A 12,086-nucleotide genomic window follows, 5' to 3' on the forward strand; every position below is an offset into this window, starting at 1 on the left:
TAGAAAGAATTCCTAGGTGGTTGTTATAAATACACTCTAATTGATTTGATAAAAGCAGAATCATGAATAACATCTGTACTTCTTTAGCAACAGACGCATGTAAGATTACTTACAGAGCTGTCCTAGATTTCTTGATCACAGGTAGCAGCCTCTGAAGACCTTCATCTGATCTGATGTATTTCTTCAGATCAAACACATCCAGCTCCTTATCTGACATCAGTAACACAAAGGCCAGAGCTGACCACTGTGCAGGTGAGAGGTCTGCTGCTGAAAGGCTTCCTGAACTCAGGTATCTTTGTACTTCCTTTATTAGAGAATTGTCACCCAGTTCATTCAGACAGTGGAACAGGTTAATGGTCCTTTCTGCAGATAAATTCTCTTGTATTTTCTCCTTGATATATTGAGCTGTTTTCTTACTGTTATGTGAACTGGTTGTTGTCTGGCCCAGTAGTCTTTTTACCAGACTCTTACTGGAGTTTGTCGAGAGGCCAAGGAGGAAGCGGAGGTAGAGGTCCAAGTGTCCATTCTTGCTCTTTAATGCCTCATTCACTGCAGTCTTCAGCTGATTAGCTGATGAGTTTGACAGAAACATGTATAAAGCAGCGAGATACTCCTGGATGCTCAGATGCACAAAGCAGTACACCTTCTCCTGGTACAACCCATACTCCTCTTTAAAGACTTCTGTGCACACTCCAGAGTAAACTGCAGCCTCTGTGACATCAATTCCATTCTCTGTCAGATCTTGTTTATAAAATATGAGATTGCCTTTCTCAAGGTTATGAAAAGCCAGTTTGCCAAGTTTTAAAAGGAATTCTTTTCCAGATTTAGAGCATTTATTAAGCTTTGTTTCACCGTTTTCCATATACTTGTCATTTTTTAAACTTGCCTGAAAGATCAGGAAGTGTGTGTACATTTCAGTGAGAGTCCTTGGAATTTCTCCACTGTCAGACTCACTAAAAAGACTCTCAAGAACAGTGGCTGAAATCCAGCAGAACACAGGTATGTGGCACATGATGAAGAGGCTCCTTGATGATTTCACATGTGTGATAATCCTGCTGGCCAGGCTCCGATTATTAAATCTCTTCCTGAAATATTCCTCCTTCTGGGCATCATTGAAACCTCGTATCTCTGTCACCTGGTGGACACAATCAGGAGGTATCTGATTGGCTGCTGCTGGCCGGGTGGTTATCCAGAGGAGAGCGGATGGGAGCAGATTCCCCTTAATGAGGTTAGTCAACAGCACATCCAGTGATGTTTTTTTTGTTACATCAAACCAACTCTCATTGTTCTGAAAATCTAGAGGAAGGCGACACTCATCCAGACCATCAAAGATCAATAAAACTTTGTACCTAAACAGCTCAGTAGATTTAAATGATTTCAGTTCTGGGTCAAAGTGGTGAATCAGATCAATCAGACTGAATTCACCCTTAATCAAATTCAGGTCCCGGAAAGGAAGAGCAAATATGAAGTGAACATCCTGGTTTGCTTCTCCTTCTGCCCAGTCAAGAATAAATTTCTGCACAGAGACTGTTTTCCCGATACCTGCCACCCCTTTAGTGAGTACAGTTCTGATAGGTGTCTCACGCCCATATAAGGGTTTAAATATATCATTGCACTTGACTGTAGTATCTTCTTTTACCCTTTTCTTGGATGCTGCTTCAATCTGTCTCACTTCATGTTCATCATTGACTCCTCCAGCTCCCCCTTCAGTTATGTAGAGTTCTGTGTAAATCTCTTTGAGAAGTGTTGGCTGTCCTTCCTTAGCTTTCCCTTGAAATACACACTCAAATTTTTGCTTCAGGTTACATTTGATTCTACGTTGACATTGCAACAGAAGATACCCTGAAATGAAATGAGAAAAAAATGTTTTTTTAAACTCCATCTCTCCATTTTCTAAAGCTGCTTAATCCCAACTGGGGTCATGGGGAGACTGGAACCCATCCTGGGAACAGGCAGGAACCAACCCTGGGCAGCACAACACACCACAGTGACACACACTCATATGCACACAACTAGAGGGCCAATTTAGACACACCAATCAACTTATCCTGCATGGTTGTGGACTGTGGGAGGAAATCTGAGCCCCCAGTGAAATCCCACTTGACCAACCCAAGACCTTCTCACTGTGAGGCAGCTGCACTAACCACTACATCACCACACCACCCCTCTTTTTTAAACCCAAATATGGGAAACTAAATATAATTACATCAAATGATAAACTGAAACTTAATACACATTTTTTCATAAACTATTCTCTGGCAAATCAAACACACGCTGAATGAGGTACAGCTCTTACTCTTCTCCAGCATGTCAGCGAGATCATTTTGCTCCATGGTCCTCAGGATGTACAGTGTGATCTTCAGAGCTCCCTCTCTACCACAGGTCTTCTGCATCTGACCATCACTGTCCAGGTCATTGTCCTCCTCCAGCTGAGGCTCAGAGCATTCTGGGTCATTCTGATCCAGGTACCTTTGGAATTTCATCAGCTCATCCTTCAGAAATATTTGAGCTTTTTTCTTCAGTAACTGAAATGAACAGTTACAGTTTAATTATTATCACTCCGGGCACCATATTATTTTATTATTTCATTTGTGAATTAGTTGGATGCCCTTTGACAGAATCAACTACTTATCTGTAGAAGATGTTTGTCAATTTAGATGAAAGTTCAGAAAATATACTTCAGTAATAAATGCACCTTAAAGATGTACGATAAGTCTCCTTTATGTGGGTGTGAATTACACCTTTTCACTCGGCCCCTGCGAATAAAACACAAATATCCATCCATTAATCCATCCATCCATCCTCCAGCCACTTATCTCGGTTTGGGGGTGGAACAGAGAGCAGAAGTCCTAGGATACGGGTTCACCTGGGGGGGATTCTAGTCCATCACAGGGCACAGACACACAGAGGCTGTCATATGTCATGGGGAATTTAGAAAGTAGCCTAAACACGTGTTTTTGGACTGCAGGAGGAAACCCATGTGATAGAGGGAGAGCGAGCAGCTGCAGACAGACATGGGCCTCAGCCTCCAACACTGGGGGGGTGAAGCCACAGCGCTGCCCTCTGTGCCGCAGCTAAAATAGGCATTTTATGGAAAGACAAAGGTCCTGCACTGACACTGACCTCCACTGCTGCTGCTTGGGGGAATAATAACCTATATTTGTATTTAAATAGATGTAACTGCCATCCACATTCTGAGCTTATTTCATTAGGGCGGCTTCCTGACATCAGCTTGCCTATGACAGTATAAGAGAAGCAGTGACATCTAGCGGCAGCACAGAGAGACAGCAGGTAACAGCAGGAGAGACGGTTTGGCATGTAGCTCCCAGTTACTCAATGACATTCAGGGGATACTTCTTGTAAAGTGATTAAGATGATTTCACACAGATGTCGACTTAATTGGAATAACTATTTCGAGACGGAATTTGGGGGCTCCTCAGCTGATGTCGACTTTTTTTTTGTAACAAACCACGTGAATCAAATGTCTACTCCAAACCATTTATATAAACATTTTAGATAAAATGGTATATTGTATAATAATACAGCTTAAATTTGGCCAATCGACCCATCTTCCCCCCACCCTGATCGGTAAGTTTTATTGCTGGCTATGGGTCTAATGATACGGTCTATTCACGGTTAGTTTCAATAGAAGATTCAGGGCTCACGGCTCAATACGCTCCCAGTGTATTAAACAAATTATGACTGTAAACAGACTAAGATCTCGCTGGTTTTATTCTGTCTCCTTGGGCATGTATATTTACACAGAAGCTGTTTTCAGACTATTTCTTATTTTGCATTGTTTCCCTTATTCTGTTGAACAGCGCAAAATACAAAAACAAAACCTGAAAGCAAACCAATTATGCCTTTTGCGCCCTCTTGCGATAACATTAATAAGTGACTTTGTGCCACAGTACATTGTTACACCCCTACAATGCTTATCATATTTTTAATGCGTGTTATTCTATCGGTTAATAGCGAACATCGAGCCAGACACCCCACACTGCTGACATCCCGCACTTTCATTAGCATGTTTTTGATGTCCCATCGTGTTAAATTCCCTCTCGTTCTCATTCGGCTCCAAAAAAGAGCTGGAATTGCCCACATAGGAGCCCCTACCCACGTCAGCCCAGGGCCCCCAAAGAAGGTAATCCACTCTGCAGCAACTACCTTTTAATTCAGCACATTTTATTTCCCATCCCCTGCTTATTAAAAAAATTTCATAAAAGAAAGAAGGATTAAGGGGGCGGCATGGTGGTGCAGTGGTTAGCACTGTTGCCTAACACCTCTGGGACCCGGGTTCGAATCTCCGCCTGGGTCACATGTGTGCGGAGTTTGCACGTTCTCCCCATGTCGTTGTGGGGTTTCCTCCGGGTACTCCAGTTTCCTCCCACAGTCCACAAACATGCTGAGGCTAATTGGAGTCGCTAAATTCCCCATAGGTGTGCATGTGTGAGTGGATGGTGTATGAGTGTGCCCTGCGATGGGCTGGCCCCCCATCCTGGGTTGTTCCCTACCTCGTGCCCATTGCTTCCAGGATAGGCTCCGGACCCCCCGCAACCCAGCAGAATAAGCGGTTTAGAAAATGGATGGATGGATGTTTAGTAAATTCATTTACGAGTTAAAATGCCAAACCTCGTGAGAATGAGCCGCTGCGTTCAGTGAACTGCGTAATTAAACTTTTTATTCTTTCTCTTTCATGGATGGTACAGGGAGCAGACGTATTGCATGGCGCTCTGTAAATTGTGTTAAACTTCATACATATTCATGAAGGAAGGTAGCACCAGTGATTAGAGGGACTTTAAAGGCACCAGCTTCGTTTCATGACAAGCAGCCAACGAAGTATTTGCTTTATTTCATTTTGTAGTTCTCATTTATCTTAATGTTATGCATCATGTCTATCATCGATGTATTTATATTATGTTTTATTTAAAAAATGTAGTTCTTACGGGGTGAAGTGTGCTGACGTACCGTGTGCTGACCTGATGGCGAAACAGTGGATTCGTCAGCCCAATGAGCCACGTCCAAGCAATAAACGCCCATTTTAAAGTACCGACCTGTGCCTGTGTTGTCATGAAGAGAGCTACAGCGACTATATTTCTAGATGATTTGTTCAAGATTTGTGCTACAGTAGGAACTGAGGTGAGTTTACCCTCAAGTAAAGTGTCATCGTAAAATCTTACCTGGCAATACAAAATATCTTGACATTATTCCAGGATCTTATTCCTGTGCAGCAAGAAATTGAAGAAGAGGGTACAGACAGGGTGTAGTAGGTGGGGAAGAGTGGCAGGAGTGATGTGTAACAGAAGGGTGTCTGCAGGGGGGTGTCTCGCTTTATTTAAATGCACATTTACCTTTGATCTGGTGGAAATGGTCCCTCTCTGAAGTGGACTGGTTGGTCCATTGACCTCTCACTCTTCATGGAAACACAGCTGGGTACAGGTGAGCCTGCTCTCTCCATCAGGACACTGTGGACAATGGGAGGAAAATCCTCATTATTTAAACAAGATTGAGATGGTTTGGGCCTGTGCAGAGGAGAGAGGCCAGGCAAGGGGAGAAGAGGAAGAGCAACGAGAAAGTATGTGGATGTGGGGAGGGAGGACTTGTGGGTGGTTGGAGAGATAGATGAAGATGCAGAGGACTGAGGGAGATGGAGACAGATGATCCACTGTGGTGACACCTAATGGGAACTGTGGAGAGCAATATCTATAGGGGAACAAGGACACGTAGGGAGGCTCTGTGTGTACCAAAGTTAGTCTATTGACGCAGGCTGTGGTGGCAGCTGCTAGGATAACGTACCGAATAACATGGTGTACCAGATAAGGCGAAATTGCCAGAAAGTGGAAAAGTACGGACAGGGGCGGAGGCTGCTTGTAGAAGGGTATAAGACACACATGAATAGTCAGGAAGTCGAACACTGTTGGGATACGGTGTATCACAGACTTCCCAGATATGTTGGAATAAATGGAATAAAAGGTTATTGGACAACTCATCCACGTCTCCGGGTGATCTCTTCTCATCTGGGGACCCGGTGGAGTCGGCGTACTCCAACAGAACAGATGGAAGCCGAAGAAGAAGAAGCCTGGTCCATTAAACATATTGAAACTGAAGCCTCAATCTGAGCAAATCTAATGAATCCATAAGGATGCATTTATGTTTTATCAAAGCAGAAACGTCCATCCCAGAAGAGGACAATCTATTGTCCAGTCCTCCTTAATCGATATACCGCAGTGCGCAAGTGAGCCTGCTTTTCTCCAGCTTTATGCTGAGGATTGATATTTACAACATACTTTTCAATTAATTAACTTCCCATTCCAGCTCGCAGAAAGTCCGTTTTTACAGTAATCTGCATCCCTTTACCTCAGGTGTAATTTATATAGAATACAGTCAGAACTTCTGTTTAAATTCTCAAAGACAATGGGATTTGAAAAAGTAAAACAATGATATATTATTATAAAGCTTTTCCTCATAGCTTGTGTGAGCCTGTACGCCTTTTGACTGAGAATCTTAATGTTATAAACAGTGTTAGTTTAAATGCACATTTACCAATGAGCTGATGGAAAAAGTCCCTCACTGAGGGTGACTGGTTCCATCATTGACTTTTCACTCTTCATGGAAACACAGCTGGGTCCACGTGAGTTTGCTCTCTTCAACAGGACACTGTGGACAGTGACAGGAAAGACCCTCAATATATAAATATAATTCATATGAGGACAGCATCACATTAAACCTTCAGCTGTCTAGCCTCCTGCTCTGCCTTCCTGTACTTTGATATGCTGTGAAGCTCTTGATGCAAACATAATTGTATACAGTTAGCTTTAATGTGAAATAAATTGTCTCATCTGAAATTAAGATTCCAATATGAAACGTTTAGTATCAGTCTTGCAACCTCTGTTGCTAGACTTGCCTGTTGTTGCCTTTTTCCTGTATTTGTTTATATATTAATTCATTTGTTTGCACTTTACTTCACAATTTGTGACCATTTCTGGTAGGATGGATGATCTGTTTGTTCCCTCTAGTATAAAAGAACTGGCTGATTGGGGAAGAAAAAGGAGGACAATGAAGATGCCGAGGTCTTTTTATTAATCTACACGTATTAACATGTTCCACACTGAGCCCTGGATAGGATCCCTTTCTGCTTTGGTATTATGGCCTGACTATAGACCCAAAGAGACATGCATGCTAGTGGGCTGTAACAGTCGTTTTACCATAAATCACAATTTTCTTCACAACACGACCCTGACAGTTTTCCTGTCTTATTCCTGTTCCTTTTACTCCTGTGATCACTGGATTTTTTTATAACTATTACTGATTAGAATTTAAAAAACTTATTGACACGTTTTTGAGAATATATATATTTTTTAAATAATGCCACCTCAGCTAGTGGCATAGATCCTGTCGCAACAATGACAATTTATTTCCTTGGGGGGGGGGGATAAAATTACCCCACAATATATTTTGGCGAGTTCCCAAAAGTCCAAAATGTCTCAAGAAAGTAAAATAAGTTAAAACTGATTATTCTCTTTTTTGAAAATGCTGGGAAGATGTTTTAATGTCTGTTCGTAAAGCACACAGGTTCTGTCTTACCTTACAATTCCCCTTGATTTACACTCCACAGGGGGGGTCATTTCAGAAGCAGCTCCCTCCATTTTTGTACCGATCCACACCAGATGACTGATGCTGGGGCCTCTGTGAACATGAAGGGTATCTGTGCATCTTTAACTTATTTATTTATAATATTTGGCCACTGTTTAGGGGTCCCCCCCCCCCGGGACTGGTTTGAGTAACAGTGTATGACACCCGCAATACACAATCCAGCTCCCATATAACACCTGCAACATTAATTCACTGGCAGCACCACTGCATGTAAGTGTGTCATACATGCTTGTTTTATTATTGGTTCTATTCATTAACTAAAACTGGTAACACTTTACTTCAGGGTACACAAATAATGTAGTATTATGCTATTACTTATGCATTACTGGGAGCCTAATACCCAGATGAGTGAATGCTGGTGTGTCTTGCTGCCGTTACTCTCCGGTACTTTCCGGTCATTTATACTGTTTTTTCTGTATATTGTAACTACCGACTGTAGTTACTTCTCGCCTAAGAGATTTTCCTCTAATCTCTTTTGCTATCATCGCTGATTTACTTTTGCGAGTGGACCAAGACTAGGTTACCGTAGTCTCGGCTACAGGATCACTTAGGTGTGTTTATCAGGGCTGCTTGGTTCCGACAGTGATGTGGGTTTGTGGTATTTATGTTTTGTCTGCGATCGTCTGGACTCTCCTATCCCTCGTCTATCAACCTGGTGCTGGACTTTTTCAGTATTCGGCAGAGGAGCTTCTCCAGCTCCGATCTCACTTGTTGCTCCTCCTCCAGTCATTACTTTCCTGCCTCGTAGGAGATACATTCATCTAGGATCTTGTCGGCATTTTCACTCTGACATCTCCAAACCGATAAAATCCTATTGGTCCACCTCTCGATGCACTCAACGCTACACCGGCTGGCTTGTTAACCACGAGCTATTAGCCAGCCTAACCAGGTTGGCTAACAACTCCGACAACCATTACAACATCCCTGTCAGCTTCGGCTTATTAAACATCCGCTCACTTACGAGCAAGGGGCATCTCATCCAGGATCTCCTCATCAACCATAAGTTAGATCTTCCATGTTTGACTGAGACTTGGCAACAACCTAATGACTTTTCACAACCCAACGAGGGGAAGATGGTGGCGTAGGAGGCAGTGCTAATGTTCGGCAACCTGAGGGTTGCAGGTTTGAGCCCTGGTTCCTTAATATTGCGAAAATGGAACTATGTGGGCCGAGTGATATTGTTAATATGAGATTGAAATGATTATGTGCTATTGAGGACGACACCCAGACTCTTAACCTGCGGGGACACATGAGTTATCGATTGTGATTGAAAAACTGGGTGCAGAAACAGAAAAATAAAAGGAAACAGACCTTGTTTTCATAGGAGCTAAAGAGTTGAGAAGGTCATTGAGACTATTGCTATAGTGAGAAACCAGAGCATCAGGGGTGGATAAATTATGTATATTCAATACAGTATTAATATTATAATCTGGATTAATTTGCTTAATATTATGATACGAGATGATTGGCGGGGGCAGCATGGTGGTGCAGTGGTTACCATTGTTGCCTCACCTCTGGGACCCATGATCGAGTCTCCGCCTAGGTTACATGTGTGCGGAGTTTGCATGTTCTCCTCATGTCATTGTGGGGTTTCCTCTGGGTACTCCGGTTTCCCCCCACAGTCCAAAAACATGCTGAGGCTAATTTGCCTGTAGGTGTGCATGTGTGAGTGGATGGTGTGTGAGTGTGCCCTGCGATGGGCTGGCCCCCCATCCTGGATTGTTCCCTACCTCATGCCCATTGCTTCCAGGATAGGCTCCGGACCCCCAGCAACCCAGTAGGATAAGCGGTTTGGAAAATGGATGGATGGATGGATGGATGTTTAGTAAATTCATTTACGAGTTAAAATGCCAAACCTCGCGAGAATGAGCCGCTGCGTTCAGTGAACTGCGTAATTAAGCTTTTTTCTCTCTTTCATGGATGGTACAGGGAGCAGACGTATTGCATGGCGCTCGGTAAATTGTGTTAAACTTTGTACATATTCATGAAGGAAATTAGCACCAGTGTTTACAGGGACTTTAAAGGCACCAGCTTTGTTTCATGACAAGCAGCCAATGAAGTATTTGCTTTATTTCATTTTGTAGTTTTCATTTATCTTAATGTTATGTACCGTGTTTATCATCGATGTATTTATATTATGTTTTATTAAAAAATGTAGTTTTCACGGGGTGAAGTGTGCTGGCGTACCGTTTGCTGACCTGATGGCGAAACGGTGGATTCGTTAGCCGAATGAGCCACGTCCAAGTAATAAACGCCCATTTTAAAGTACCAACCTGTGCCTGTGTTGTCATGAAGAGAGCTGCAGCGACTATATTTCTAGATGATTTGTTCCTGATTTGTGCTACAGTAGGAACTGAGGTGAGTTTACCCTCAAGAAAAGTGTCATCGTAAAATCTTACCTTGCAATATAAAATATCTATATTATTCCAGGATCTTATTCCTGTGCAGCAAGAAATTGAAGAGGAGGGTACAGACAGGGTGGAGTAGGTGGGGTAGAGAGACAGGAGTGATGTGTGACAGAAGGGTGTCTGCAGGGGGGTGTCTCACTCTATTTAAATGCACATTTACCTTTGATCTGATGGAAATGGTCCCTCACTGAAGCTGATTGGTCGGTCCATTGACGTGTCACTGTTCATGGAAACACAGCTTAGTGCAGGTGAGCCTGCTCTCTCCATCTGGACACTGTGGACAGTCAGGGGAAAATCCTCATTATTTAAACATAGTCCATATAATTCACATTAAATCTTCAGTTGTTTAAACATCTGCTCTGCCTTCATGAACTTTCATATCCCATGAAGCTCTTATGCAAACAGGCTTTTTTACAGTTAGTTTTAATGTGAAATAAACTGTCTCACTCAAAGTTAAGATTCCAGTATTAAAGGTTTAATATCACTGTTACAATCTCAGTTGCTAGACTTGGCTGTCGTTGCTTTTCATTCATGTTTATTGATTTATTTGTTTATATGTTTACTGGTTAGTTTATGCTCCACTTCATTATTTGTGACCATTTCTAATAGGATGGATGATCTGTTTGCTCCCTCTAGTATAAAAGAACTGGCTGATTGGGGGATAAAAAGGAGGAGAAAAAAGATGTCTAGGTCTTTTTATTAATCTACACGTATTAACATGTTCCACACTGAGCCAGCCCTGGCTAGGAGCCCTTTCTGCTTTGGTATTATGGCCTGACTATAGACCCAAAGAGACATGCATGGTACTGGCTGTAACAGTCGTTTTACCATAAATCACAATGTTCTTCACAACACGACCCTGACAGTGTTCTTGTCTAATATCGGTATTATTCCTACAATCACTGCTATTTATAATTAAATAGATTTAAAAAAATACTCAAAGTCATATTTTTGAGAGTATGGATTTTTGGAAAATATTGTCATTTCAGCTGGGAAATACAAACCTAGATGCTGTCGGAACAACAACAATGTATTAAGTTATTAAGGTACAACTGATTGCTCTCACTTTCAAAAATGCTGGGGAGATTTTTCATGTTGGTTTGAAAAGCAGACACAGCTTCTGTCTCACCTCCCAGTTCTCTTTGTTTTACACTCCACAGGGGGGGTCATTTCAGTAGCAGCTCCCTCCATTTCTGTGCCGATCCAGACCAGATGACTGATGCTGGGGCTCCTGTAAAAATTAAATTGCTGCACTGAAATTGCACCAGACCGTGAGCCCAAAACCGAGGTTTGTGCCGATTCATGAGGCTTGTTAAATATACACTGGAAATACACTTAATGTAAATCCTGACATATGATCACATAGCTTAGGCTAATGTAACCTGCATGGACATATTACTGTTTTTCACTGTCTTTCCTACAGTTACAGCTATGGTGTGGAAAAGCCCCAAAGAAGGTTACCACACGGACTGTTGCGTACGCAGAGTGCAGCACGGGGGTGGACCAGTGATGGTCTGGACTGCAACATCATGGCATTCCTGAAGCCCATGACTTGTTCTAGATGTGCGTGTCACTGCCAAGGACAAGTAAACCATTCTGGAGGACCATGTTCACCCACGGTTCAATCATTGTAAATAAGTATCACTTTGCTCTACAAACCTGGCAACACCTTTACCGAGCCGACCCTCGTGCAGTGGACAATTAAAGGGAGCTGGAACCACACAGTAATTATTATCTCTATGTGGAACGGGTCGGGTATGGCGTGGTTCCTGTATGCAAGTGGAAATGCACCTTTAGATCCTGCACAGTTTTGGCCAGCTGTGGTTTTGGGGCCCTTCAGTTACCTAGGGGGGCCTCGAGCGCTGATCCCCATGGCGACCATCAGCACCCGTTTTTGGACGAAATCTTCCGGTAACTTTGCAGTGCTTGTTGTTAGCATCTTAGCACACTGGTTAATGGAAACTATGGGTTTTGGGGTCTCAGGGCCCAGTTAATTACCATGAGACTCCGAAGCTCTGTTCCCTG

At 42.7% G+C, this 12,086-nt stretch overlaps 1 protein-coding gene across 1 annotated transcript in view; it reads right to left on the bottom strand.

Moving 5' to 3' along the window:
• The window catches only part of LOC125739963 (uncharacterized), a 305,354-nt gene that overhangs the window by 229,896 nt on the left and 63,372 nt on the right, over window positions 1-12,086 (bottom strand). Inside the window, exon 6 of the mRNA XM_049010567.1 lies at window positions 6,544-6,657. Within this exon, the coding sequence (XP_048866524.1) occupies window positions 6,544-6,657 (114 nt within the window). The remainder of the gene's footprint in view (window positions 1-6,543; window positions 6,658-12,086) is intronic.

Source organism: Brienomyrus brachyistius, chromosome 4 (assembly GCF_023856365.1).
Source record: "Brienomyrus brachyistius isolate T26 chromosome 4, BBRACH_0.4, whole genome shotgun sequence".
Lineage (NCBI taxonomy): Eukaryota > Metazoa > Chordata > Actinopteri > Osteoglossiformes > Mormyridae > Brienomyrus > Brienomyrus brachyistius.